General features: G+C 42.8%; 1 protein-coding gene across 1 annotated transcript; it reads left to right on the top strand.

Moving 5' to 3' along the window:
- The first annotated feature begins 383 nt into the window (after positions 1–383).
- LOC141130150 (vomeronasal type-2 receptor 26-like) lies at positions 384–26,140 on the top strand. The gene is made up of 4 exons (XM_073618115.1): positions 384–1,115; positions 18,228–18,473; positions 20,651–20,774; positions 25,251–26,140. The coding sequence occupies exons 1-4, from the start codon at positions 384–386 to the stop codon at positions 26,138–26,140; spliced, it is 1,992 nt and encodes a 663-aa protein (XP_073474216.1).
- The last annotated feature ends 1,680 nt before the right edge of the window (positions 26,141–27,820 follow it).

Here is a 27,820-nt window from a genome sequence, read left to right as displayed (position 1 = left end):
CCGGTGGTGGCCCAAGTAGTGTGGGCACCACCGCCATCTTGTTGTGACCTCTGGATCATCCGCAGAAAGAAACCTGAGAGTCTCTGGGGTTGTGGGGTTTCTCTCCTGCATGGCTCAGGTGCTCAGAAGGCAGTGGAGATGAGTGGTGGTGGAGATGTGCTGGCATATCTGTCAGGAGCGGATATTCCTGATGAGTGTGAGGAGCTCTGAGCACAAGCATCCCTCTTGCCAGATGTCAGTCACGCCCCCCTACATTGATATTTTTTATTATTTGGTGAATAGCATCCTATTAATGTACTATCGATCATCCAATTATACAGCTTAATTATCAAGTCACCAACCCTCTAATGAGCGACAGATCAATGTTTCCAACTTTATACCGAATGATCCCAGATGAATGGATCTGTTATAAGGCTATTTTAAAATGTTTGCTACATTTTGGATGGACCTGGGTTGGGATAGTGACACCAAATGATGGAAGTGGTGATACAGAGGTACAGGAACTGAGGAAGATGATGGCTCAGCATGGAATCTGTATTGAATATGTCATCAAATTTAGTGATAAACTTAGAACATTGAATAAGCAGGAAACAACAGTTATTCGGAGGTCAACGACTAAAATTATAATAGTATGTGGTTTCTTCTCAGAATACTTTCTTCATTTTTTTACTGAACTGCACAATGAACAGAAGGTCAACTTGACCTTCATTTTCCATGAGCCGTGGAAGTATTTAAAGAGCCTGGACATTTTTCATCATAAAATAGTCAACTGCAGTTTAATAATCCTGCAGCCTCTAAAAACATTCAGAGCAATAGAAGAGTTTGTCAATGATCATATTTTCTCTACCTCTCCAAATGACCCGATAAGAGAACAGTTCTGGCTTCAGATGCTTTCTATTGTTTCTTCAATCCCAAAGAAAAATGAACAATTTCATACCCTTTCTAAGTTTATTAGAGTAAACTACACAGATTTGTACAGATTCAAGCCAATTATTTATGGAATAAAGGACTCAAAGCCAGTCTATGTGTTTAGAGCAGTATCTATTCTGGCCTTTGCCCTGGAATGCATGAACTTGATAAAAGGTAAATCTGGAAGTTATGGACTAAAACATATAGTAAGTTGTGTTATTATTATTTATATTATTATTATTGTTCTTGTTGCTATTGTTTTTCAGTTACGTAGCTATACAGTTCACATCAGTCTGCAGTCATTGTCGGTAGTGGAAAACCAGGGGGCTGAGATAATTTAGTGACAAGATGGAGCATCAAGGTGAGGTGAGCTATTTTATCACTGATAGGAGTGGGAAGAGGAGGAGATAAGCTGCTTAGTCACTGCTTAGAACAGGGTGAGCTGATCTATTGAGATAATACAGTGAGGGTGGAGCAGGCTGAGCTGAGATGTTGAATTACTTGCTGGGAGGTGGAATTAGGGTCAATGCTAGAATAGAGTGCAGAAGGAGCAACATGATGAGGCCATGCTGGATGGGATGGTGCAGAAGGGGTGCTGAGTTTTTAAGTCTTTGCATTGCTGGAAGGGGAGAGCAGAAGTAGTTGAGTTGCTGAGTCACTGCTTGGAGGGTGGAACAGGGTAAGCTGAGCTACTGAATTACTTCTATGAGGCAGAATTAACTTCACTGTTAGGTTCAAGGGTCTCCAAACTATGGCCCTCCAGTTGTTCAGGAACTACATTTCCCATCATGCCTAGTCATGTCTGTGAATGTCAGAGTTCTACAATGCCTCATGGGATGTGTAGTTCCGCAACAGCTGGAGGGCCGTAGTTTGGAGATCCCTGGATCAAGTGGTGCTGAGCAGATAAATCGTTAATGGTATGGGGGAATAAGGTGGAGCATAACTGATGAGTCACTGATGGGATAGGGGAGTAACATGGGGTTTAAACACAGTCTCAGCTGCTATAGCAGCCAAGAATGTGTTTATACTAGTCAAACTGAGTATCGGCTTTCTGATGGAAGTGATTCAGACATCTGTAAAGCCGCCTAAACGCCTCCACACACTGCTGAAGTTACCCCCCTGCATGTTATTCTGGGTCCTTACTGCTCCTAAATGTAAGCACTGCAGGTATTGGCGGGTACAGCTGGGAGAAATCAGCAAATCTGTTCATACCAAGTTTTGGTATCTATTTACTCAAAGCAGGCTTGACTTTTATAGTTTACAAAAACATTGAGTAGTATGTTGTTTTTGTGTACACTAAAATGAACCTTAGTGTATTTTTCACTGAAAATATGGGTTTCATTAACTGTTGCGCTAATATCATTTGACATACAATATTGCAACTACCACCATTTAGTCCTTCAGGGCCACTGCTTCAGAAAACATTTACTTTTTGGGGGGGTTTTAACCAATCTTTAGGTCTAAATGTGCATTTTAACATTTTTGTGTAAAGATTGTAAAAAATGGCAGAGTTGCTTTGTCTTAGATGGTCTGCCCCTAGTGAATACTTTTCTGCTTTGTGATTGAGGATTATCATTGGTGAGTAGGTATGGGCGAACAGTTCGGCCCGAGCATGAATTTGGGCCGAACATTTTCCTGTTCGGTCGTTCGATGAACACCCGAATTTGCAGGGTGTTTGTCGGGTGTTTACCCCGATGGACACCCTACAATATTCACTCTTGAGAAGAGGAGAATAAGGGGGATATGATCAACATGTTCAAATATATAAGGGGTCCATATAGTGAACTTGGTGTTGAGTTATTCACTTTACGATCAACACAGAGGACAAAGGGGCACTCTTTACGCCTAGAGGAAAAGAGATTTCATCTCCAAATATGGAAAGGTTTCTTCCCAGTAAGAGCTGTGAAAATGTGGAATAGACTCCCACCAGAGATGGTTCTGGCCAGCTCAGTAGATTGCTTTAGGAAAGGCCTGGATACTTTCCTAAATGTACAGAATATAACTGGGTACTAGCATTTATAGATAAAGTTGATCCGGGGAAAATCCAATTGCCTCTTGGGGAATCAGGAAATAATTTTTTCCCCTGCTGTAGCAAATTGGAGCATGCTCTGCTGGGTTTTTTTGCCTTCCTCTGGATCAACAGTGGGTATAGAATTGGGTATATTGGATTGTACGATATTTTTTTTTTTTATGGTTGAACTGGATGGACTTGTGTCTTTTTTCAACCTGACTATGTAACTATGTAACTGACAGCTGAATGATAAAAAAAGTGCCGGTAAAAAAATAAAGGAGTGGGCTTGGTCTGCCAGCAAGTGTAATGGCCATCAAGACACAGAGCTCCGTACACTGGGGAGAGCTCCGGAGTGATGACGGCCCACATCCACGGGAAATCTGCAGCCATCCAGCTTCCTCACACCCCGGATACCCTCCTGCAGCATGTCCCTCAAGAAGAAGGATAAAAACAGGTCAGAAAGCTGACAGCCTTCTTCCTCAAGGCATCATCTAAGGTCAGTGCTGCCCAAAACGGCGCCGGCGTGGCCACAGTGCGATTATCATACACAAATTTCTCTGATGATTAGCAGGGAGATCAAGAGCCACAACTGTTGCCCCAATCTCCCGGTCATTTGGCTGGAGGAAGCCCACATTCAGGGAGCTGCTAAGGCCTGTATGAGGCTTGATGAACCCTCAGAGCACAATGCTGCCCACCCATTTAACCCTCTCCAGTCAAACCAGGCACTTCAATCCTCTGTGGCTGCCTTTCCTATCACAGGACAATCTATACTAGACACAACTTTAAGGGACATGCCCCTCTCACTGCAGACATAATTAATGTCAGATATGTCCTCCTTTAAAACCAAATTCTCCTCTGACATCAACAGTTTGGGGAATAGGTTCTCCTACATAGAAGATAAAATGGAGGAATGCACCACAACTGTGAACGATCTTGTGGACACATACAATAAAGTGAAAGATGAGCAATCCTCGATTAAAGCTAAACTGGCAGACCTGGAAGATCATTCTCGGCGCAATAACATCAATTTTTTTTTTTTTTTTCACTGTACACTGTGTATGTACACATATTTTGTATTCATTTACACATCTTTTATATAGCTTTGCACTTTTCTTTGGCGCAGTGGAGTAAGAGAGATTCAGGGGTGGTTTATTTGTATATCTCTTGCTACAAACCAAATTATGCAGTATACCTGAATCAGTAATGACTGCTGATCTTCAAAAATATGCGAGTGACCTCATGCACACTATCCTTCCCAACGTCACTTTACTTTAAATCTCTATAGACCGTATACACAGAATATCCAAACTGCCTCACCTAGCTGCCTCGGTACCCAGAGATGTGCTTATGAGGGTGCATTTTTTCCACGCTAAAGAAATGTTCCTGGTAGCTGCCAGGTCAGCTGTAACCCTTCCTGCACCAGTCGCTGAAATACAGCTCTATCCAGAGCTCTCTAAATTCACTTTACAACAACGCAGACAGCCAAGTCCTGTAACCAAGGCGCTGCGCAATCATAAAATCCAATACAAATGGCGATACCGAGCAACTCTGCTAATCGCAAAAAATGGCACAGATCATTCTATAACCCCCCTTACAGGAGGAATGAAACTCCTATACACCTGGAGCATCATTCTAGAACAACCGCAGGAATCCAGTCTTCGATTTGCCACAATGCAAATCTCCATACAACCGTCGCAACCAGCAGAAGCAATATGACTGACACCTGTGACCTCTAACCCGTGGATGGGCCTTCCACATGTAACCCTTTTTCTCCCCAGTTCATGGCTTATAGCTCTCGCATAGCTTTGTTAAACAACTGTTACAACTGACTGTTCTCCCCACATTGCGGATTTGCTAAACTTAGCTTATTTGATCCGCCATAGAATATACCGCAATAATCCACCTTTGATTGATATCCTGCTCTTTTACGCTGACTTTTCTTTTTTTCTTTTCTTTCTATTTTTTTTTAACTTGAACACAGTTGAGCTTTCCAGTAGCACAGTTAAGCTCCACAGCTATCTCTTATCCTGATCCACTCTACCACAGCAGGACAACTAGGAGTATCAACAGGAACACCTCTACCAGATCCAACTAACTGTAAGTGCCTGCATACCTAACACTCAACGTTTCCACAGAAATATGCCACTCAATATCCTATCTATAAACACAAATGGGCTCAATCATCCAGTCAAGTGCCCCTCCCTTTGGAAAACTGCCCAAGATACCAACTGCGATATTCTATGTGTCCAAGAGACTCACTTCTCATCATCCGCAACACCTAAATGCTCCAAGAAGCACTTCCCACACATCTTCCAGGCCTCTTTTTCCTCCAAAAAAAGAGGAGTCCTAATTGCAGTCAAAGACACAGTAACCTTCCAGCCCCATCAGGTGACTCTAGACCCGAGCAGTCGGTACATTATACTACAATGCACTATTAACAATGTCATCTATACCTTGATAAACATATATGCACATAATGTCCGCCAAATAAGCTTCCTCAAACACCTCATGCAATCCATCAAACTAAAGAGGCCATGTGATTATGTGTGGTGACTTCAACCTAGTACCATATATTCATGGACTCATCTACGACATCCAAAAGGCGTGACTCCCCTCTGAAAAAATTTCTACTTGACCAAGACATGTTTGACATTTGGCGATGTCACCACAAATCTGAAAAAGACTACAGGTATTTTTCTCCACTTCATAAAACATATTTGAGAATTGATCTTTTTGTTGCAGATAAATGGCTTTTTCAAAAAGCCACTTCTTCGACTATCCATACCATGTTGTGGTCGGACCACGCACCCATCAGTATTTCAATTGCAGACTCCCACCACAATCTAAAACCAATCTCTGGCGAGCTAATTTTCTACTGCAACAGCCAGCATATACTGCAGAAATCACCACTCTATTCTCTGAATTCTTCATTAACAACGTGGGCTCGGTATCCGACTACAGCATAGTATGAAATACACACAAGGTATTTATCAGAGGTGTATTAATGCAAATTAATTCTCGTATGAAAAAAGAAAGGATGCAGCGTCTAGACTATCTTACGGCTGACATAACAGAACTAGAGAAAATCAACAAAGCCAATCCACAGGCCATACATTCTGCTAAGCTTCTATCCCTAAGGCAAGAGCTCAGAACCCACTCTTGCACTCCTTTGAAAAATTGCAATGTAGATTGAAGGCTACAGCTTAATCCACCTCAAATAAAATATGGAAAGCTCTAGCTAGATGCCTATAGGGATATCAAGCAAAAACCAAAATAGCCTACCTAATTCACCCTCACACAAAAGAAAAAATGCTAAATCCCCAAGACATTGCTGATATCTTCAGTGCATATTACAGTGACCTATACAACATTAAACTAGATGCCTTGACTCACCAACCTTCTATTGCAGATATTGACACTTTTCTAAACCATGTAAACCTTCCAACACTAAATGACGCACAACTAGAATCCTTGAATGCACCTTTCACAACCTCAGAACTACAATCTGTCATCAAATCTCTCCCAACAGGGAAAGCCCCAGGTCCAGACTGACTAGCGAATACTACAAACGATTCTCTCCCGTACTCACTCACTATATGATTATCCTTTTCAATGACACTGCCTCCTCTTCTTCATTCCCTCATGAAATATTACAAGCAATGATAATCACCCTCCCAAAGCCAGGGAAGAAACCGACTACTCCCCCAAATTTTAGACCAATCTCTTTACTAAATCTTGACTTAAAAATATATGCAAAAGCTATTGCCACCTGACTAAATAACATACTGCCCACCCTAGTACACCTCGATCAATCAGGCTTCACCATGGGTCGCCAAGCACCCAACGCTACCAGAAGAATTATAGATATTATCCACCACGCTGAGTCCAGCGGAACGCCTTCTCTGCTTCTGTCTCTGGATGCAGAGAAGGCATTCGACATGATACACTGGACCTCCACATAGTCCTTCTCAAATTCAGCTTCAAGGGCAACATTCTGCAAGCTATTCTAGCCCTGTACACAACACCCTCTGCGAAAGTATACTCCTATGAAATGCTATCCCAATTATTCCAAATAACCAACGGCATGCGGCAAGGATGCCCATTATCCCCCCTGTTCTTTAATCTACTTATGGAACCTCTAGCAGAACACATCAGAACCAACCTCCTCATTTCTGGCTTCACAATCAACAGGACCTCACAAAAGAGTAGCCCATTTGCCGATGATGTCATCCTAATGGTCACCAACCCGACTCCTTCCCTGGCAGCAATACAAAACACTCTCACCTGGTTCAGCAAGGTATCCTACTACAAAATAAATGAAAAAAAAAATCATTCATCCTCAACCTAGGTATAGACGCTATGACTAGACATCTATTACAATCTCAGTTCCCTTACACCTGGGCAGAAAACAGTATCTCATATCTAGGTATTTAACTCACTAAATCAGTAAAAAATATTTTTGCGTCTAACTATATATCATTTACTAAAAAGCTGCAGGCTGACCTACAAAAACTAGCGTGACACGAACTATCATGGTCAGGGAGACTAGCATCATTCAAAATGAACCACCTCCCACAATTGCTCTATTTTTTTAGAACAATACCCATCCCGATACCTCAATCCTATTTTAAGTCCCTACAAACCATCCTAAACATGTTCATCTGGCAAGGTAAGAAACCCAGATGTGCCCACTCGAAACTCAGCAAACATAGAATAACAGGAGGATCAGGCTACATGGACTTTGCAGATTACTACCTAGCCACCATACTAATGAAAATACGAGAATGGTTTAGTCTTCCCCCTAACACCCACTGGGGACAAATAGAATCCTCTTCACTCATCAGATCAGATCTAAAAACTTGGATTTTAGGGATCCCTTTAGGCATCGTTGTACCGAATGTTGTTTCCCCTACAATGAAAGCCACAACCCTGGAATGGAAAGCACTTACAAAAATATCACTATCACTCTCACAAACCATATCACCCCCCATCCCGCTAGGAGTTCTCACACAACTAACGCCAGACCTCTTACTATACCAGTGGACAAGCAAAGGCATCCTACACATTCAAGACCTGTTCTACAACTTGAACTTAAAAACCTTCTCCCAGCTGCGAAAAGAGCTTGCTCTCCCAGCCTCAGAATATTTTACTCACTTACAGGTAACCCATTGCTTATCTACACTACCCAAACCTAAACCATCAGACTCCCTACCTTCAACCATATGGTCCTTTTTAACCCACTTATTGCCTAAACAAAAAGGTATCTCATTACTCTACAACACTTTACACCGGAAGAAAGACTTTATTAAATCTACCTCACATCTACACTGGGAATCGGACTTGGGAGACCTCTTTACCGAGGAACAATGGCGAAAAGCATTCAAATCTATATATCAATCTACCTGTTGCTCTGCCCTATGGGAACTATCCCAAAAGATCTCTCAAAGATGGTACCTAACTCCTTACAGGCAATTCTGTTTCACCCTTGACCTATCCCTACTCTCACATACCTTATAGTCTTTAGTAAACCTGACAGGTTCCTTCCAGAAACAACAGAGAGGACTCCGGGGTAGGTCGCCAGCACCTGTTTCGCCACAGTTTGCTCCCACGGGGGTGATGGGATGGATGCGGTTGCCAATCCCCACCTAGCACCCACGAATTGGACGTAATATACCCTAATATAAGTCCAATCAATAAGACTAATACAGTAAAGCACAGATCATCTCACACTCTCAGGTGTTTAATGTTTGGTTATTGTTTTATTAATGTTACTTCTAATCTCATGAAGCAATTACTTATACTATTTTTCATTTTATGGCACCCCCGAACTACTTAACTGAACATTGTATACTATTATGTACAACTACTTGATATTCAATACTTTTTTATCTCTTTACAAAAATTCAATAAACATGTGGTTTAAAAAAATAAAAATAAAGAAAGAAAAAAATGGTGTGGGGTCCCCCCAGTCCATACTAGGCCCTTCGGGTCTGGTATGGATTTGGAGGTGAATCCCATGCCAAAATAAATTGAAAGAAAAATGGCGTGGGGTCCCCCCAAAATCCATACCAGACCCTTATCTGGGCATGGAGCCTGGCAGGTCAGGAAAGGCTGCCCCCCCTCTGAACCATACCAGGCCACATGCCCTCAACATAGGGGGTAGATAAATGTTTTTACCATATCAGAAATAGTGAGTTTGCCACACCCCTTTGCCCAAAGATGCATTGTATAAGTAACACAATAGTACAACCAGAACCGTCAGGGAGGCCCACCCGACCGGGAACACTTACAGTAATGCAGCATAGCGACAGCGGTATGTAGACTCAGTGATGCTGACAGCGTCTGCCACGAGGAGCTGAGTGAGGCCTAGTCAGTCCAACCCAAATGGGAAGCCTTCTGAGAAGGTAGAGATAGCCTTAACTCTTTCCCTACTCTGCCGGAACCTTTCCCTATTGCTATCACTGTCTCTGCCAGAAGGGGAACCTTTCCCTACTATAGCCACTTGCATAAAGCACACCAAAACCCTGGGTTTGAGCCTTAAGTGGATTCTGCTTGACAAACAGACAACACTAGAAACCACACTCGCTCAAGAGACACAGCCATGTTCCTGAGCGAGTGTGGTGTAAAACTAAATCCCCGCAAAACTTCACCCTCTACAAATCTGCCCTTCTCGAATACAACTCCTGCCTCCACGCTGCTAAACAAATCGACTAAACCACTCTCATCAAAACCCTTTCATCCAATTCTCGTCAACTCTTTTCTACCATTAATTCCTTACTTCACCCCCCACTGCTTCCACCCCCAACTTACTTACTGCCCAGGAGATTGCCAGTCATTTCAAAAACAAAATCAACACAATTCATGATGAGATATTCAGCATCTAGCTTTCTTATACTTTCCTCCTTCAACCCTGTTACCACTGAGGAAGTTGCTAAAATCCTTTCCGCCGCCCACCTCACCACCTGTCCACAGGATCCTGTCCCCTCAAAATTACTATGACCCCCTTCCTGCTCTATCCTAAACTCTCTAACCCACATCTTCAAACTCTCCTTTTCCACCTTTTCAACTCTGCTCAAACATGCACTGGTTACCCCCCATACTTAAAAAACCCTCACTGGAGCCCACCTGTTTTAATAACTTAAGACCCATCTCCCTGCTCCCGTTTACCTCCAAGCTTCTTGAATGCCTTGTCTTCAACTGAGTTGCTACCTCACTGACAACAACTTTCTCAATCCCCTACAGTTTGTCTTCCACCCCCAACATTCCATTGAAACTACCCTATTAAAACTCACTAATGATCTGCTAAATGCCCATTACTCAATACTCATACTATTAGACCTTTCCGCTACCTTTGACACAGTTGACCACCCACTCCTCCTCAAAAAAAAAACTCCACTCCCTTGGCCTTCACGACTCTGTTCTTTCCTGGTACTCCTCTGTCAGGAACCATGAATCAGACGGAGACAGAAAATGCAGTAAAAATCACACCTTTTAATATAATGGTAAAAATGGTACAAATAGTAAACGTAGTCAAAACATAGCCAGGGATCGGTAACCAAAATGGGTAGTCAGAACAAACCAGTAAATCAGGAAGCCAGAGATCAGTGTAGTCGGAAGCAGCAAATAGGATCAGGAACCAGAAGGACTTCAGCCAGTCAAGTCTTTAACAAGAATACAGCAGAGAATCTTCAGATATTTCTGACCAAGGCGAAGGCACGGAAGAAATTAACCAGGCAGTTTAAATAGCCAGAAGTGACTGGCTGTAGGCTGGATTGATGATCAGGAAATGATCACCAGGTGAGCCACTGTGGAATGATGAGTGCTGGCAATTAACCGACAGCTGGGAAACCTGAGCACTGAGAAGGGAGGGCTGAGAGCCCAGTCCTGACAGTACCCCCTCCTCAATGACCCCTCCACCTCGGAGGACCACCAGGCTTGAGGACAAAATGTCTATGGAAAGCACGGAGGAGGACACGAGCATGCATGTCCGAGGATGAGACCCAAGAACGTTCCTTTGGACCATATCCTTTCCTTTCCAAGGTACTGTATGCGCCCACAGAACCTACAGGAGTCAATGATCAGTTGTATCTCATACTCTTCATGGTTCTCAACCTGAAGCGGGCGAGGACGTGATACCGAGGTGGTGAAATGGTTGAACACCAAAGGTTTTAATAAGGAGACATGAAATACATTCAAAATATGCATGTTAGAAGGTAGGTCTAATGCGTAAGCCACAGGGTTGATCCTACAGAGAATATGGAAAGGCCAAATAAATCAAGGTGCCAGTTTCAATGAGGGAACAATGAATGTTGGATGACAGCCAGACCCTCTCCCCAACCTGGTAGGAAGGCGCGGGTAGGCATCTGCGGTCAGCATGGAGTCTGTACCTATTACTGGCATGTTGCAAGGACTCTTGGACCTGCACCCAAGTTTAACAAAGATCACAGAGATGCTCCTCTAACACAGGGATTCTTTGAGGAAACAAATGAGTCAGACAACATAGATGGCTGGAAACCATAATTCCCCATAAACAGAGAAATTCAGGAAGTGGTATTGACGACACTATTGTGAGCAAACTCCGCCCAAAGTAAGAGGTCTGTCCAGTTGTTATGGTGGTCAGAAATATAGAAACGTATAAAGTGCTCCAAGGCTTGGTTGGCTTGTTCTGTGGCCCCATTGGACTGTGGGTGATATGCAGAGGAAAAGGAAAACTGAATTCCTAACTGTGCACAAAAGGCTTGCCAAAACCTGGAAACAAACTGGCTACCCCTGTCCAAGATGATAATCTTTGGTGGCCCATGTAACTGAAAGACCTCCCAAGCAAAAATGGATGCCAGTACTTTGGATGTGTGCAACTTCTCCAGTGGAATACAACGAGACCTTTTCGAGAACCAGCCAACCACCATAAGAAAAACTGTGTTGCCCTGGGAGTTGGGTAACTCCACAATAAAATCCATAGACAGGTGGGTCCAAGGCCTCTCTCCATTGGGTATGGGTTGTAGGAGGCCCACTGAAAGATGTTGTAGTGTCTTACACTGAGCACACACGTAACAAGTGGCTACGAAGGTGGTCACATCAGCGCGGAGGCTAGGCCACCAGAATTGTTGAGAAATAGCCCAAATTAGTTGATTCTTCCCTGGGTGGCCAGCTACACTGGGAGAATGTTAAGTCGGGAGCAAAGCAGTGCGGAGATTCTCAGGGACAAAGCAGCAGTCACCAGGCTTCTCAGGAGGAAAATGAATCTGAGCGTTAAGGATTCTGTCACCCAAAGGTGAAGTGAGACTGGTACGAACAGTGGCCAGAATACGACTAGGAGGTATCACAGGAGCCGGAACCTACTCCATCTTGGAAGCAGAGGAAAACTGTCGTGACAATGCGTCAGCCCTTACATTCTTAGTACCGGGTAAGAATGAGACTATGTAATTGAAGCTCGACAGAAAAAGAGCCCATCATGCCCCCCTGGGAGATAAGCATTTTGCCTCAGACAAGAATGTGAGATTCTTATGGTTAATAAAAAGGTGGACAGGCACAGTGGTACCTTCGAGAAAATACCTTCATTCTTTCAGAGCTAAAATGATAGCTAACAATTCTCTGTTCCCAATCTCGTAATTGCACTCTAAAGGAGACAATTTCTTGGAAAAGTAGCCACAAGGATGCATAGCGCTCTCAGAGGTAGGATGTTGAGACAAAAGGGCGCCCGCTCCAGTCTCAGATGCATCAACTTCAAGAATGAAGGGTAACGTAGAATCAGGATGTACCAGCACAGGAACTGAAACAAAGGCAGCCTTGAGAGACTCAAATGCTTTGATGGAATCGGGAGACCAATTCTGTGGGTTACTGTCCTTTCTGGTCATATCAGCCAGGGGTTTGACCAGAGAACAGACGTTCGGAATAAATTTCCGATAATAATTGGCAAAGTGAAGAAAACGTTGTAGTGGGTTTAGACCTACGGGTTGAGGCCACTTTAGAACTGCAGATAGTTTCTCTGGGTCCATCGAAAAACCAGCAGTAGAAATGACATAACCCAGAAATTTAACCTGTTCACGATGTAACTCGCACTTTTCCAACTTACAATATAGGTTATTATCTCTCAGCCTCCGTAGCACACGGGAGACATCTGTGTGGTGGCTCTCTAGGGATTTAGAATATTTGAGAATATCATCAAAATGAACAAATATTGCTGCAACATATCTCGGAGGACATCTTTGATGAATTCCTGAAAAACCCCTCAAAATAGGGGTTGTGCCTCTGTAACCAAAGATAACCAATAACCACCGGGTAATGAGGTGAGGAAATAACTTGGAATTGGATTATCTCATGGTGAAGAGCCCCTATCGCCATGGTCAACAGAGCAGGGTGTAGAGGTCTCCCATCAATAGCCTCAATGGCAAGTGGGGTGGCACAAAGCTGTAACGGAATCAAGTGCTTAAACACTATCTATGAACAGGACTGCTGCCCCAGAGTTGATTAGCACCTGTGTCTCGATGGACAACTCAGACCAAGAAAGGGTAACCGAAACTAAAGGCTTATCCTTCTGGATAAAAGAAGAGCAAGGTGCCCCAAACTAAATGTAGTAGTTATGCCATAGGAAATTTTAATAGGCAAACAACCAATGGGTACTCACATAACATGAGAAATAAAAGGCATGGTTGTAATACGTTCTACGTCATGCGGGAGCTCCGTGTTCAATGGTTGGAAATATGGCGTCGGCAGGGTAGATGTAATAGCTGGCCAGGTCTCTGCCTCACGGTGGAACGCACTCAGATTACTCAGAGCTGGACCGGATGTGACGTCAGGACGTTGAGGCAAAAGCAGGTGCTTTGAAACGCAGTAACATAGGACTTGTTACAATCATGCCTTTTATTTCTCATGTTATGTGAGTACCCATTTGGCTGTTTGCTTATTAAAATTTCCTATGGCTTAACTACTACACTTAGTTTGGCGCACCTTGCTCTTCCTTTGCTTTTATTACAGAGAATTGCCTCACAGGGGAGCTGCCACAAGTGTAGTCCTTTTCAACCTCTAGGACAACTTTATATATGGACTTTTTTCTTATGTTTCCTCAGTCTGCATAGCACCTTGCTTTTATTATTAGATTTTATTATTAGATTCCGGACTGTCTATGGCAATTTTTCTTGTGCCATTCTTCTCTGTTTGTTTATCCTTCAGGATAACTGGGGATGTAACATTGCCACTTAAGGTCTGTCCCCTACGGGACCTCAGGTGCAAGCGTTCTCCCGGATGGGTTGGACAAGACTTCAAAGTATTGTGACCTGCCTGGCCACAATAAAGGCACAATCTCTCCCTCCTCCTAAAGGCCCTCTCATCTGCAGAAAGATGTGTGAAGCCCAACTGCATGGGTTCTACTTCACTGGCAGACTCACTACCAGGAGGCATGGGAGGTGAGGGAGGCAAAGGTGGGACTGCAAAGCTTGGAGCCAAATGTACAGGAGGCTTCTTCAAGCGTCCCTTAAAGGAAGGTCTCTCTTGGCGTCTGGAGTCAATGAGAATGGCAAACATGATCAACTTCTCCAGATCTGTAGGTATGTCTCAGGCTGCTATCTCATCTTTGATGTTATCCGAGAGACCATGAGAAAAAGCAGCCACGGGGGCCTCATTGTTCCAAGTGACCTCTGCTGCCAGAGTACGGAATTCAATGTCATAATCAGCAACAGTTCCCACAGTGCTCTTGGCAGCAGAAGTGGAGCATGCGGGAACGTCAAATACCCTTTTCTTTTTAAAGGAAGCCACAAACTTAGGGTAACTCAGGACAATGGGTTTTTGCATCTCCCATAGAGGGTTTGCCCAAGCCAAAGCTCTATCTCAAAGCAAAGAAATAATGAAGTCTACTTTGCTTCTGTCGGTGGGGAACGCCTGGGGAAGCATCTCAAAGTATATCCCAACCTGGTTGAGCAACCCTCTGCATTGAACTAGATCGCCCCAAATTACTGGAGAACGGAGTGGAACCAGACATACCTCTTGCAGAGGTAATATAATCGTGGTGGGTGCCTGCACAGAGACTGGAGCAGCAGCAGGGAAGGCCTGCAACATAGGTTGTACCGGAACAGCCACCAGTGGGAGGATCCAGGTGAGCAGTGTGAATCAGGAGATATGGCAAATTGATCCATGCAGTGGTCCTGCTCATTCAATCTGTAAAAAATATTACCACTAGGTGGATTGCCTGCATCTTCTGAATTAATGGCCTTCGCCTACTGTCAGGAACCATGAATCAGACGGAGACAGAAAATGCAGTAAAAATCACACAATATAATGGTAAAAATGGTACAAATAGTAAGCATAGTCAAAACATAGCAATCGGAACGGCAACCAAAATGGGTAGTCAGAGCAAGCCAGTAAATCTGGAAGCCAAAGAACAGCGTAGTCGGAGGCAGCAAACAGGATCAGGAACCAGAAGGGACATCAGTCAGGCAAGTCTTTAACAGGAACACAGCAGAGAACCTTCAGATATTTCTGACCAAGGAAAAGGCTTGGAAAGAATGAACCAGGCAGTTTAACAACTTCACGCCCTCCCACCTGGCCAATAGAAGGAGCTGTAGCTCCGAGCGCGTAGCCTGCCAGTCCTTTTTCTCTTTCTTTGTGGAAGTTCCCCCGGATGTGCTCCTGTGACCCGTAACGTCATCCACGAGTGTCCGACGCCGGTTCCGGCTCCCTCCTGGTGGCCACAGGACGTGCTGAGAGACCGAACCATCACACAGCAACACACAGTGACTGGATCCGGATCCATGGACCTCCAGATGGACTCCACATACTTATACAGATGAGCCTATTATGTTCTTACCTCTTGTAAGTGAGTTTTGTTACCTTGCCATTAAAGCTGCTTTTAATACTACACTCAGGTGGCACTTCCTGTGTTCTCCCTTTAGTCTTTATCTTCTATCCCCTGATACCACAGGCCCAATTACACACACTGTACTCAGTTCAACATTTAGTGGCTTAACTTCCCAAATAAACTATCCCGCACACCCACTTCATATACAGAGCTTTGAACATGTGTGTGCGTGCCCATATGGCACCACTAACTTCAGTCTCTTGGAAGGAAGATGAGGCCTTGGATCTTCAGCTAGCCGCTCTCGTTGGTGCACTTAAACTCCTGAATAGCAGGGTCAAACAACACAACTGACCCGGATTATCAAGTAAAGAATGCAGGATCTTCCTCAGCAAGGTGTCTGTAGACAGTGTCTCTGTATTTGAATGGTCTTGTGTCCTGTGGCAGTACAAGTGTTAGCAAGGTGACTAAGAGCAATAATGTCTGTATACAGCGTCCATACAACTCTATCTGTGTGCAGTGTCCTTGTTTCCTGCAAATGGGCAAATGCCCTCTCACCCAATCCTGCGGTCAAGGCCCAAACAAATTTCCTGGAACAGGCAGGATCTTCTAGTGACCCGACTGGTCACCTCACACCGGAACGCTTCACACCGTCAATGCATGTGTATTTGGATATGCACCTGGGATCCCCCTCTCTCAGGCTGGATGTCCCAGACCAGCTGTGGATGCCTGAAACAACGCACTGGAGTGACCTGGGTGGCAGCACTTCTCCCCTAAGTCCAGTCTGTTCTCTTGCCTCGTGGTGACTGAACTCCTTCAGGCAAACAAGATGGAGTCTTTGTGTCCTTTTCTCCAGGGCATGCTCTTGTAGTTCCATACAGTTCAATCTGAATGTAAAACATGAGTTCTGGGACTACAATTCCCTGCATGCTTTGCAATCAATCTGCTGACAGGATGTGATGACACAGAGTCTTAGCTGGCACTAGAGGAAAATAGTCTCACTGCAACAATGTTGTAGAGTGTCTTCTGATTCTGCAGGTAAGATAGCCAGCTCCTTGCTACATGTATTTGCTTCAAAAATCTTTTACCTTTGTCTTCAAGCTTCTTTATTTTTTTGCCCTGTGCATACTCCTTGTGCTCCACTGATGCACCTTACTGCTACTAGTGTTGAGTGAGCAGTGCTGTTTTTACTGGCCACATGCTCCGCTCTATGAGTACGACAATTCCCATAGAGCTTAATGTGTCTACAGGTGGATGTGTAGTCCATCTTGAAGGCAAGCAAGAGAAAGTGGCTATGTTCACATACACGGGGGGGGGGGGGGGGGCATGGAGAAAGAACATTACCGCCCTAGATTAGAAAGTCTGAGAACAGCAGAAAAAAAAGCTTGCAATCGAAAGATGAAACAAAGGAAAAGAGATAGATAACAGGTACATTCTACTTATTATTAACCACTTGCCGACCGCTGCACGCCAATATGCATTGGCACAATGGCAGCGGTGGGCAAATGGGTGTACCTATACGTCCCCTTTAAATGGAAGGGTTGCCAGGATGTGCATGCACGCCCGGTGCGTACAGCGTGGCCGTGCCCGTGGGACCCGTGGACTCCATGTCTGCCGGTCTCCCGGCTATCGTGTCACGGAGCCGCAGAATGGGGAAGTGCCTATGTAAAAAAGGCATTTCCCCGTTCTGCTTTGTGACATGACAGAGATCACTGCTCCCTGTCATCGGGAGCAGTGATCACTGTCATGTGAGTGGAAGCACATCCCCCCACAGTTAGAATCACTCCCTAGGACACACTTAACCCCTTCATCGCCCCCTAGTGTTTAACCTCTTCCCTGCCAGTGTCATTTACACAGTAATCAGTGCATTTTTATAGCACTGATCGCTGTATAAATGACAATGGTCCCAAAATAGTGTCAAAAGTGTCCAATATGTCCGCCATAATGTCGCAGTCTCGATAAAAATCGCAGATCGCTGCCACTACTAATTAAAAAAAATTAAAATAAAAATACCATAAAACGATCCCCTATTTTGTAGACGCTATAACTTTTGCTCAAACCAATCAATATACGCTTATTGCGATTTTTTTTACCAAAAATATGTAGAAAAATACATATCGGCCTAAACTGAGGAAAAAATTAGTTTTTTTATATATTTATGGGGGATATTTATTATAGCAAAAAGTAAAAAAGAGGTGATCAAATACCACCAAAAGAAAGCTCTATTTGTGGGAAAAAAAGGACGTCAATTTTGTTTGGGTGCAACGTCGCACGACCGCGCAATTGTCAGTTAAAGCAATGCAGTGCCGAAACGCAAAAAAGTGCTCTGGTCAGGAAGGGGGTAAAATCTTCCGGGGCTGAAGCGGTTAAACATATTACATGTATTTCATTTTATAAAAAATTGTGTCACTTTTTTACTGAACTGAACGCTATCATTTTTTGAGCTCCCTTTAGTTTTGGGGGACATGCTAACTTTAAAACTACAACAACTTTAATAACGTGTCTTTTTTTTTAATTTAGGGAAAGTTGCACAGATATATCAGGAAAGTGCATTATGTGGAACCAACCGGAGAAGAAATCTACATTAACGAGAGAGGGGAAGTACCCACCGAGCAGATTTTAGGAAACTTAATATATATTAAAAGTAATAACGATCGAATATTGAGCAACATTTCTATTAAACCACTGGCCAAATTTAGAGACTATCTGGAGCTTGATAGACTTTTGAATGTTAAACCAGAAGACATCATATGGAAAGGGGGCACAGTAAGAAAAAAAAAAACCTTATATTTATTATCCATCGCTATTATTATCCATCTATAAATATTTAGCAACTCTGGGCGCAATTTCCAACGCTGTATTTTCCTCTTTAAAATTTGCGGTAAAATGTCTCATAGCATTTTTCTAACTTTTTTTGCAATTCACAAAAAAAAAGCAACAAATATAAGGCATGCAGTACTGTATTTCATTGAAATGTGTGGTATTTATCTTTTGAAACTGTTTTGTTATTTTATCTCATGCGATATCCAGTAGGATGCAGTGGAGAAGAAAACTGTCAGTTTGTATTGCTAATAATGATGTAAAATGGTTTAAACTGTAGAAATATGCCAACTCACTAAGTCAGTGCGCTCCCTGCAGCATATGTATCAAAGTATGTATCAAAGTATGTATGTATCAAAGTATGTATCAAAGAAAAAAGGTGACTGGAATACCAGGAAAGAGGGAAGCTGCTTTAACTACTAAGATCAATGAATGTAAATGTAAAAATATCTTTATAAATGAAAATAGTATAGAAAATCACACACACATATATAAATATCCTTCTTCCACCAATAAAAAAGACAACATTGTCTTTTTTTTGTTTTTGGTGGAAGAAGGGTATTTATACATTTGTGTGATTTTTTAAACTATTTTTATTTTTCCCTTAATATAATATAAATACCCTTTCATGCCTAAGCCTATTTCTAACATTTGTTGCTTACAAGTTAAAATCCATATCTATCTATCTAATCTATCTAATCTATCTAATCTATCTAATCTATCTAATCTATCTAATCTATCTATGCAATATTTAATGTTACACGGTATTTGCGCAGCAGTCTTTCAAATGCATTTTGTTGAAAAAAAATACACTTTCATGAATTTAAAAAAAAAAAACAGTAAAGTTAGTCCAATTTTTATTGTACAATGTAAATAGATATTTAACACGTGATGCTTTTAAATTGCGCACACTTGTGGAATGGCGACAAACTACAGTACCTAAAAATCTCCATAGGTTCCACTTAAAAAAAAAAAAAATGATGGTTACCAGGTTAGAGTTACAGAGGAGGTCTGGTGCTATAATTATTGCTCTCACTCTGACAATCATGACGATGCCTCACATGTGTGATTTGAACACTGGTTACATTTGCGGGCGTGACTTGTGTATGCGTTTTCTTTGCTGTGCGAGCACGCTGGGGGTGGGGGCACTTTACATTTTTTTTTTCTTATTTTATTTATTTTTTACATTGTCCCTTTAAATAAAAAAAAAATCTGATCACTTTTATTGCTGTCACAAGGAATGTAAACATCCCATGTGACAGTATTAGGTGGTGACAGGTACTCTTTATGGGGGGATCGGGGGTCTAAAAGACCCCAAATCCCTCCTTTGCACTTAAAAGTATTCAGGCCGCCAAAAACGGCGATTCTGAATACTGTCAATTTTTTTTTTTAATTGGCGCCATTGGCAGCGAATTTTACCGAATGTCTAAGCCGTCTGGGACACTCCTCATGATTGGCTTAAACACAGCAGCAGAGCCATTGGGTACCAATCAAAGTCAGTCAGCCAATCAGGGGAGAGAGGGGGCAGGGCTGGCTCGGGGCAACGTGTCTGAATGGACACAGGGAGCTGTGATTCGGCTCGGGTGCCCCCATAGGAGGGATTTCTGTCTGTGAGGGCACTCGACAGGAGGGAGGGGCCAGGAGCACAGAAGAGGGACCCGAGAAGAGGAGGATCCGGGCTGCTCTGTGCCAAACCAATTGCACAGAGAAGGTAAGTATAACATGTTTGTTATATTTTTTAATACATTTTTTTAACAAGAATTTACAATCACTTTAATACACAGTAAATAATTTACCACTGGTGCATTTTTGGTATGAGCCACACTCTCCGCTTTATAAATAAAACCCAAAGTGTGTGGTCAGATGTACTGTACTTCATTAGACTTTCCATAAAAGCAGAATGTTCCGCAGCTGGTTTATCTTGTAATAGATATTTCTGATAGAGTTGTGCAATAAGCACACAGATTATATTGATAATGAATGACACACTAATACACATTAATACAAATATAACTAACATTAAGTAAAAAAACAGTCTTGTGAAAACTTGAAATAACAAAGTAAAAATGTGAAAATATTTGATTGTGAAAATATGCTTATGTATATTTCATTGCATGTTCAAGATGCCAGAATCCTACTGCAATGACAGATGTCCTCCCGGTTATAGAAAAGGTTTGACTACAAGTATCCATTTCTGCTGCTATGACTGTGTCCCGTGTTCCGAGGGGGAGATGTCCAATGTAACAGGTGAGAATGGCCAAAAGTTAATAGCAGAAATATGTGATTAGCAATCCAACAAATAGAATATGATCGGAATATGTGAGATGCTTTTACGGACTTGTTTGTAAAGGTTCACGCCAAGGGTTCTACCCCTCTTGATTCACTATTTAGTGATTCTCTAACCTTGAAACGATCATGTGTATATCAGGTTTCCTGTCACGTATCTGGTTGGAGGCTTAAGTTCTGAGAGGGCTTCCCTTGCAGGGTGCAGGGCACCCCTGAAGGTGGTGACAGGGAGTGCTATGCCCAAAGAAGCAGGGGTTGTCAGCTGCAACAGGCAGTAATGTCTGCTGGACGAATGCTGGACAAGAAGGATGCACTGCTAGGCAGGAGTCCCACAGCCACATCCGATGAGACTTGGCAGAAGGGGGAGCTGGAAGCAGGGTCAGGAGCCAGGCCAGATATCATACACGGAATGTCAGCCAGGGGTAAGACAGCAAGCAGAGTCAGGAGTTAGCCGGGGTCATACACTGGTAATCAGGCAGAAGAAGGTCATACACAGATCAGCAGAAAGAAGTGGGGTCAATGGAGCAAGCCAAGGGACAAAAGCCAGGAATGGGGTCAAGACAGATCAAAGGCAAGCCGGGTCGGTAACAGGAAATCCAATAGTATCAAGAACAGGAACACACGGGGGGGGGGGGGGGGCTGAAGATCATCTAGCAACTAATGGCTCATGCTGCTGGCTTTAAATAGGCCACTGGGCATCAGCATCTATCACATATTGCGTGCACTTTGGTGCACACGCATGCGCAATGGCACATGGATCCTTGTGGCCGTTCCTGCTCGTGCGCACATGCGCATTTGCATTGGCCAGTTTCTATGTGCCAATTCTCAGTTCTGCTTGGCCATGTGCTGGCCCTTCTACGCACTGTTATGTGACATTTCCTAATACCTGACACCTGCCCTGGTCTGCCTGATTATAGTTATTTTCTGCCTTCCCTGATCTATGTTCTAAACTTAAGACTCTGTCTTACAAATTGATTATCTGCCTGTTCCTGTTTGATTGTAAGTGAAGTGATCCCAAAAGACCATAGACTGGGTGATCCCAAAAGGCCTGTAGCCAAAACCTACCTTACCATCAGAAGTGCCGGTAATGACCAGTCACTCATAGAGCCTGCACCTTGGTGAGAGCCCTCCACCACCTTCTGGTAACATAAAGGACCAACCTCATCTTTAAAAAAAGCTGTCATATTTTGCTACTGTTCCACTGTTATATGTTAAATAATTTTGTATACACAAAACCAGCTATGTGGCCTCTTTGGAGCTTTGTTAGTAGGCCAATTTTTGAGGTTGTATAGGGAAAAATTCAACAAAAAATTGCTTCAAAGGACTGCCTACCGGTTTATTTTGATGGTGCTGTTATCAACTGGAAGCTTATGCCCATAGAGAGTAGGGATGGGTTGTCTGTTCAGGTCGAACATGAGTTCGACTTGAACATTGGCTGTTTGCCCGTTCGCCGAATAGCGAACAATTTGGGGTGTTCGCGGCAAATTCGAAAGCCGCGGAACACCCTTTAAAAGTCTATGGGAGAAATTAAAGGTGCTAATTTTAAAGGTTAATATGCAAGTTATTGTCAAAAAAAGTGTTTTGGGACCTGGGTCCTGCCCCAGGGGACATGTATCAATGCAAAAAAAGTTTTAAAAACTGCCGTTTTTTCGGGAGCAGTGATTTTAATAATGCTTAAAGTGAAACAATAAAAGTGAAATATTCCTTTAAATTTCGTACCTGAGCGGTGTCTATAGTATGCCTGTAAAGTAGCGCATTTTTCCCGTGTTTAGAACAGTTCCTGCAAAAAATTACATTTCTATAGGAAAAAAAGTCATTTAAAACTACTCGCGGCTATTAATGAATTGTCGGGTCCTGCAATACAGATAAAAGTCATTGAAAATAACAGCATGGGATTCCCCCACAGTCCATTACCAGGCCCTTCAGGTCTGGTATGGATATTAAGGGGAACCCTGCGCCAATTTAAAAAAAAAAAACGACATCAGGGTCCCCCTCAAAATCCATACCAGACCCTTCAGGTCTGGTATGCATTTTAAGGGGAACCCCGCACCAAAATTAAATAAAAATGACGTGGGGGTCCCCCCAAAAATCCATACCAGACCCTTATCCAAGCACGCAACCTGGCAGGCCGCAGGAAAAAAGGGGGATGAGAGAGCGCCCCCCCCTCCTGAACCGTACCAGGGCACATGCCCTCAACATGTAAACGGGTGGCCCCGCCCCCCACTGACTCCACGGGGAAAGCCATAGGGAAGTCCCCGTGCATCAGAGGGGGGTGGGGTCACCAGGTGGCCCCGCGCTCAGTTATATAAGAACTGTCACAGAACAGAAGCGTCACACAGCGGGACCCTTCCATTGAGGTGGATCATCTGGGGGACAAAGCTGGGAAGAAGCAGCTGGAGGAAGATGCTGGAGGAGAAGACCACAGAGGAAGATAGAAGAAGAAGTGGGGGAAGAACAAGATGGAGGAAGAAAACCGAAGGAAGACCAGAAGAGGATGGAAGAAGAAGCGGAGAAAGTAGAAGACATTAAAAAAGGAATTGTCAAAAACCACTATTGTCTTTTTTAACATTTTTGACACTTTTTTTGCAAAATGGTAGGGTTACATTTGTACCCCATTACCAATTCACACAAGGGGGGCTGGGATCTGGGGGTCCCCTTGTTAAAGGGGGCTTCCAGATTCCATGTTGAGGGCATGTGGCCTGGTATGGTTCACGAGGGGGGTGCTCTCTCGTCCCCCCCTCTTTTCCTGCGGCCTGCTAGGTTGCGTGCTTGGATAAGGGTCTGGTATGGTTTTTTGGGGGGACCCCACGCCAATTTTTTTTAAATTTTGGTGCAGGGTTCCCCTTAAAATCCATACCAGACCTGAAGGGTCTGGTATGGATTTTGAGGGGGACCCCTACGCCATTTTTTAAAGAAAATTTGGTGCAGGGTTCCCCTTAATATCCATACCAGACCTGAAGGGCCTGGTATGGAATTTGGAGGGACCCCCACGCATTTTTTTTTTAAATCTTGGTTCAGGGTTCCCCTTAATATTCATACCAGACCCAAAGGGCCTGGTAATGGACTGTGGGGGAACCCCATGCTGTTTTTTTCAATGACTTTTATCTTTATTGCGGGACCCGACAATTCATTAATAGCCGCAAGTAGTTTTAAATGACTTTTTTTCCTTTAGAAATGTAATTTTTTGCAGGGACTATTCTAAACACGGGAACAATTCGCTACTTTACAGGCATACTATAGACAGGTACGAGCAATAACTTGCATACTAACCCTTAGAATTAGCACTTTTGATTTTTCATGTTCGTGTCCCATAGACTTTAACGGTGTTCGTGTGTTTGAACAAATTTTTCGCCTGTTCGCATGTTCTGGATGTGAACCGAACCGGGGGGTGTTCGGCCCATCCCTAATAGAGAGTATAGTCTTTCTACCCCTGGGTAATCTCCAATGTAGATCCTTCTTTTATCACCAAATCAGGTGGAGTGACAATTTCCAACACCTTTGACATCAGTAGCCCAACTGAGAAGCACTATATTCTCTGATTAGTGTGATAATGCAGGACCCTGTGAATGGGCATAAAAGCAACACCAGATTCTCAAAGCTTCATTTTGAGAAGCTCTGGAAGGTTGATTGTGTCTGGAGAAAGTGGTAGTTCTGGATCGTGGGCCAAGAGCTTGAAGGTTACAAAGAGTATTGGCGGGACAGAACCTTTAATCCGGTGTCCAGGTTTTGCTAATTTGCCAGCAGCCTGTTTTAGTACGATATAAAAATCTGTAATCTTAAATAAATATTAAATCATCAATCACATAAAAAATTTTAAGGAACAAAGAAGATCCTAGTAATAGAGATACTGTTGCTTTTGCAATGATAATTGTTCTTAGACATATGTTAATGACATTCTAAATGCTGTAACTTTAATCTGTATATAAAAGTGAATAAACTGTGTTATTCATAAATTAAAGAAAGGTAGGAAAGAAGTTTATAGATGTCTTAATTATTTTTGGTTTTCATCCTTTGCGGGGGATTCAAAACCAAAATAGGGAACTTAAGAATTGGTGAAGGTTCCTGTGTTAGGCATTGATGCTTTTTTCTGGTATGAATGTTGGTGGAGATTTAGCTTGGTTTTGAAAATAGATCTAGTAGTGTTGTTCGGAAAAAAATACACGTTTGTGTTTGTTTCCATGGGATGTAGCGGTAATTCTTGTCCTTTTCTGACTGTGCAAAATTAGAATTCTACATTGATTTATGTAGGACTATCAAGTTTTGAATGTATATAGTTTAGAAAACATAATGTTATTTTATAAATATGTTGTGCAAAAGATTTATCACAGCCTAGTTTTAATGCAAAATAAAAGCATTATTTTAGGATGAAATTAGCATTTGTATGTAAAGATTCTGCCCTTTTTGGCATAAATAGTTTATTTTCCTTTTTCATTACAGATAGTAGAAACTGCGTCAAATGTCCTGATGAAGAGTGGCCAAATGAGAGGAAAGTGAAATGTGTTTCCAAAACATATGAATTTCTGTCCTATGAAAATGAAGTGATGTCCTTAATTTTTTTGTCAACCTCTTTAATATTTGCAATTATAACATTATTTGTATTAGGTATCTTTATTTATCACTGGAACACTCCAGTTGTGAAAGCCAATAACCGGACTGTGAGCTTCATCCTCCTGACCTCCATCTTGCTGAGCTTCCTCTGTGTCTTCTTGTTCCTCGGACGTCCTGTGAATATAACCTGCATACTGAGACAAATTTCATTTGGGATCTTCTTTTCCGTCGCTGTCTCTTCTGTTCTAGCCAAGACTACTGTTGTCTGGATTGCTTTCAAAGCCACCAAACCCGGTAGTTCCTGGAAAAAATTGGTCACTGTCAAAGGATCCAATTCTATTATTCTGATCTGTTCTTCTGTCCAAGTTTTGATCTGTGTTATTTGGCTGTCAGTGTCTCCTCCCTACCAAGAGTATGACATGCACTCCTATCCTGGGAAGATCATCATTCAGTGTAATGAAGGGTCAGTTATCGGGTTCTACTCTGTGTTGGGTTATATGGGGTTTCTGGCAGCTGTGAGTTTTGTTCTGGCTTTCATGGTGAGGACATTACCGGACAGTTTTAATGAGGCCAAGTACATCACCTTCAGCATGCTGGTCTTCTGCAGTGTCTGGATTGCTATGATCCCGGCCTATCTGAGCACCAGAGGGAAATACATGGTGGCTGTGGAGGTATTCGCCATATTGGCCTCCAGTACTGGAATATTAGGCTGTATATTTTTCCCAAAATGTTATATTATAAGTTTGAAACCTGAGCTGAACACCAGGAAAAAAACATAATGCTGAAAACCAATCTGTTAAACTGAACAATGCCTTGACCAAGTTACATAATTTATTTATTAAAATTGTTTTTAGTTATTAAAATACTATTCATGCTAATTATGTTGTCGATACTTGAAATATGAAGATTAGATTATTGCCACATTGTTCACCTGCAACTTTTTGATAGTTTTCTGGTCTGTTTAAAAAATAAATAATGCATACTTGTATAAAAGTTGTAATCAAACATTGTAAGACACCTTGCTAGTAGACCATATAAAACAAACTGTATGATAGGAGGCACTACATGCTGTCCTCTGTGCTCTCGTAGTAGGAAAATATTGACTTTGCTTGTCAGCAGTCAATCATGCTCCCCTCACATCTCATAATACAATGCTGGTGCCTGTAAGGTACCTGTAAAAGGTTTAGTCGAGAGTGCAGCTTTGGCTGGGGGTTGAGCTATTAGTGGAGTAAGGCAAGCTGGGTCAGCAACAAATCTTGACAGCAAGGTACAAAGTCATAATCCAGAAGCGTGGTCAGAGGCAGGCAGGGTCATACAAAGACTGGCAGAGTAATGTAGAATAGTCAGACAAAGAGAGTAATCCAGGAAAAAGACAGAGGTAATAGTCCAGAAGTTCAGTAACTCAGCAGTATACCACACACCCAAGGTGTGGTGGAGAGTTTGGCTATACATAACCAATCTCACCTGCGCTAATACGTGCCCCTTCACCATAATGGTATAACGCATCTCTAAATAACACATGTCTCCCCTTTTCCCCAGTAAACGGCCATAATCACCATCTCAGGTCCATCGTTCCTCCATCTCCCCTGCAGGGCAGAGACTCTCGGCTTTTTTTTTTAATAAATTGTATCTTTATTAAGATTTTTTTTCAATATCAAAAACAAAATACAAACAGGTAGTAAATGTCAAACCAATGGTACAGCGTAATAAGTACAGTCATTGAAAAAACATATAATAGACGTCAAAGCATAGTAATGTCATAGTGCTACCAGTCCATCAAAACCTAGGATGTGTACCATATAAACCAGGGGGGAGTTAAGGGAGGGGAGGAAGGACCCAGGGAGTGCCTGAACAAACAAAAATATTACTTCACATAAAAGAAATTGTCACTCACTGGATCTAATGTCAGTGGGGTTTCCAAGGCGCCCAAACTGAGAGGATCAGGGCGCCTCGGGGGGACTCCACTTGGGGAAAGGGGGGTTGGGGTGAGATAGGGTGAACACCATGGTATTCCAAAAGAAACAGATTAGTAGAAATAGTAGAGGATAATGTTCAACATCTATCTTTAAGAGGGTACCACACAACCAGAGGGTAAAAGAACAGTGCCTGGGTTAAGCCCTGAGTGATCCCACAAGTCCCAATTTTTTTTAAATTGAAGAAGTGTATCATGAACTGTTGCAGTTAGGTGGTCCATTCTGCAGATGTGTTCTAATAATTGCAAGGTCTGTGCAAGGGTAGGTGGGGAGGTAGACAACCATCTCAGGGGTATAGCCCTTTTTGCTGCCAGAAGAATATAGGCAACTAATTTTTGTGTGTGTTTGGGGATGCCAGGGAATGGCAAACCCAGAAGAAACTGGATCGGGTCCAGGGGTGGAGTAATTTCAAGGAGTTTCTGTAGATGGGCATGTACAGAATCCCAAAAAGGTTGGATAATGGGGCACTCCCAAAAAATGTGAAAG

The sequence above is a fragment of the Aquarana catesbeiana genome, linkage group LG01, assembly GCF_042186555.1.
Source record: "Aquarana catesbeiana isolate 2022-GZ linkage group LG01, ASM4218655v1, whole genome shotgun sequence".
Taxonomy (NCBI): Eukaryota; Metazoa; Chordata; class Amphibia; order Anura; family Ranidae; genus Aquarana; species Aquarana catesbeiana.
This window is presented reverse-complemented; position numbering and strand designations above follow the sequence as displayed.

Coding starts and splice junctions, on each gene's coding strand:
- LOC141130150 (XM_073618115.1), top strand. CDS start 384: ATGATCCCAGATGAATGGATCTGTTATAAGGCTATTTTAAAATGTTTG. Junction 1,116..18,227: donor GTTATGGACTAAAACATATA/GTAAGTTGTGTT, acceptor TTTTTAATTTAG/GGAAAGTTGCACAGATATAT. Junction 18,474..20,650: donor TCATATGGAAAGGGGGCACA/GTAAGAAAAAAA, acceptor TGCATGTTCAAG/ATGCCAGAATCCTACTGCAA.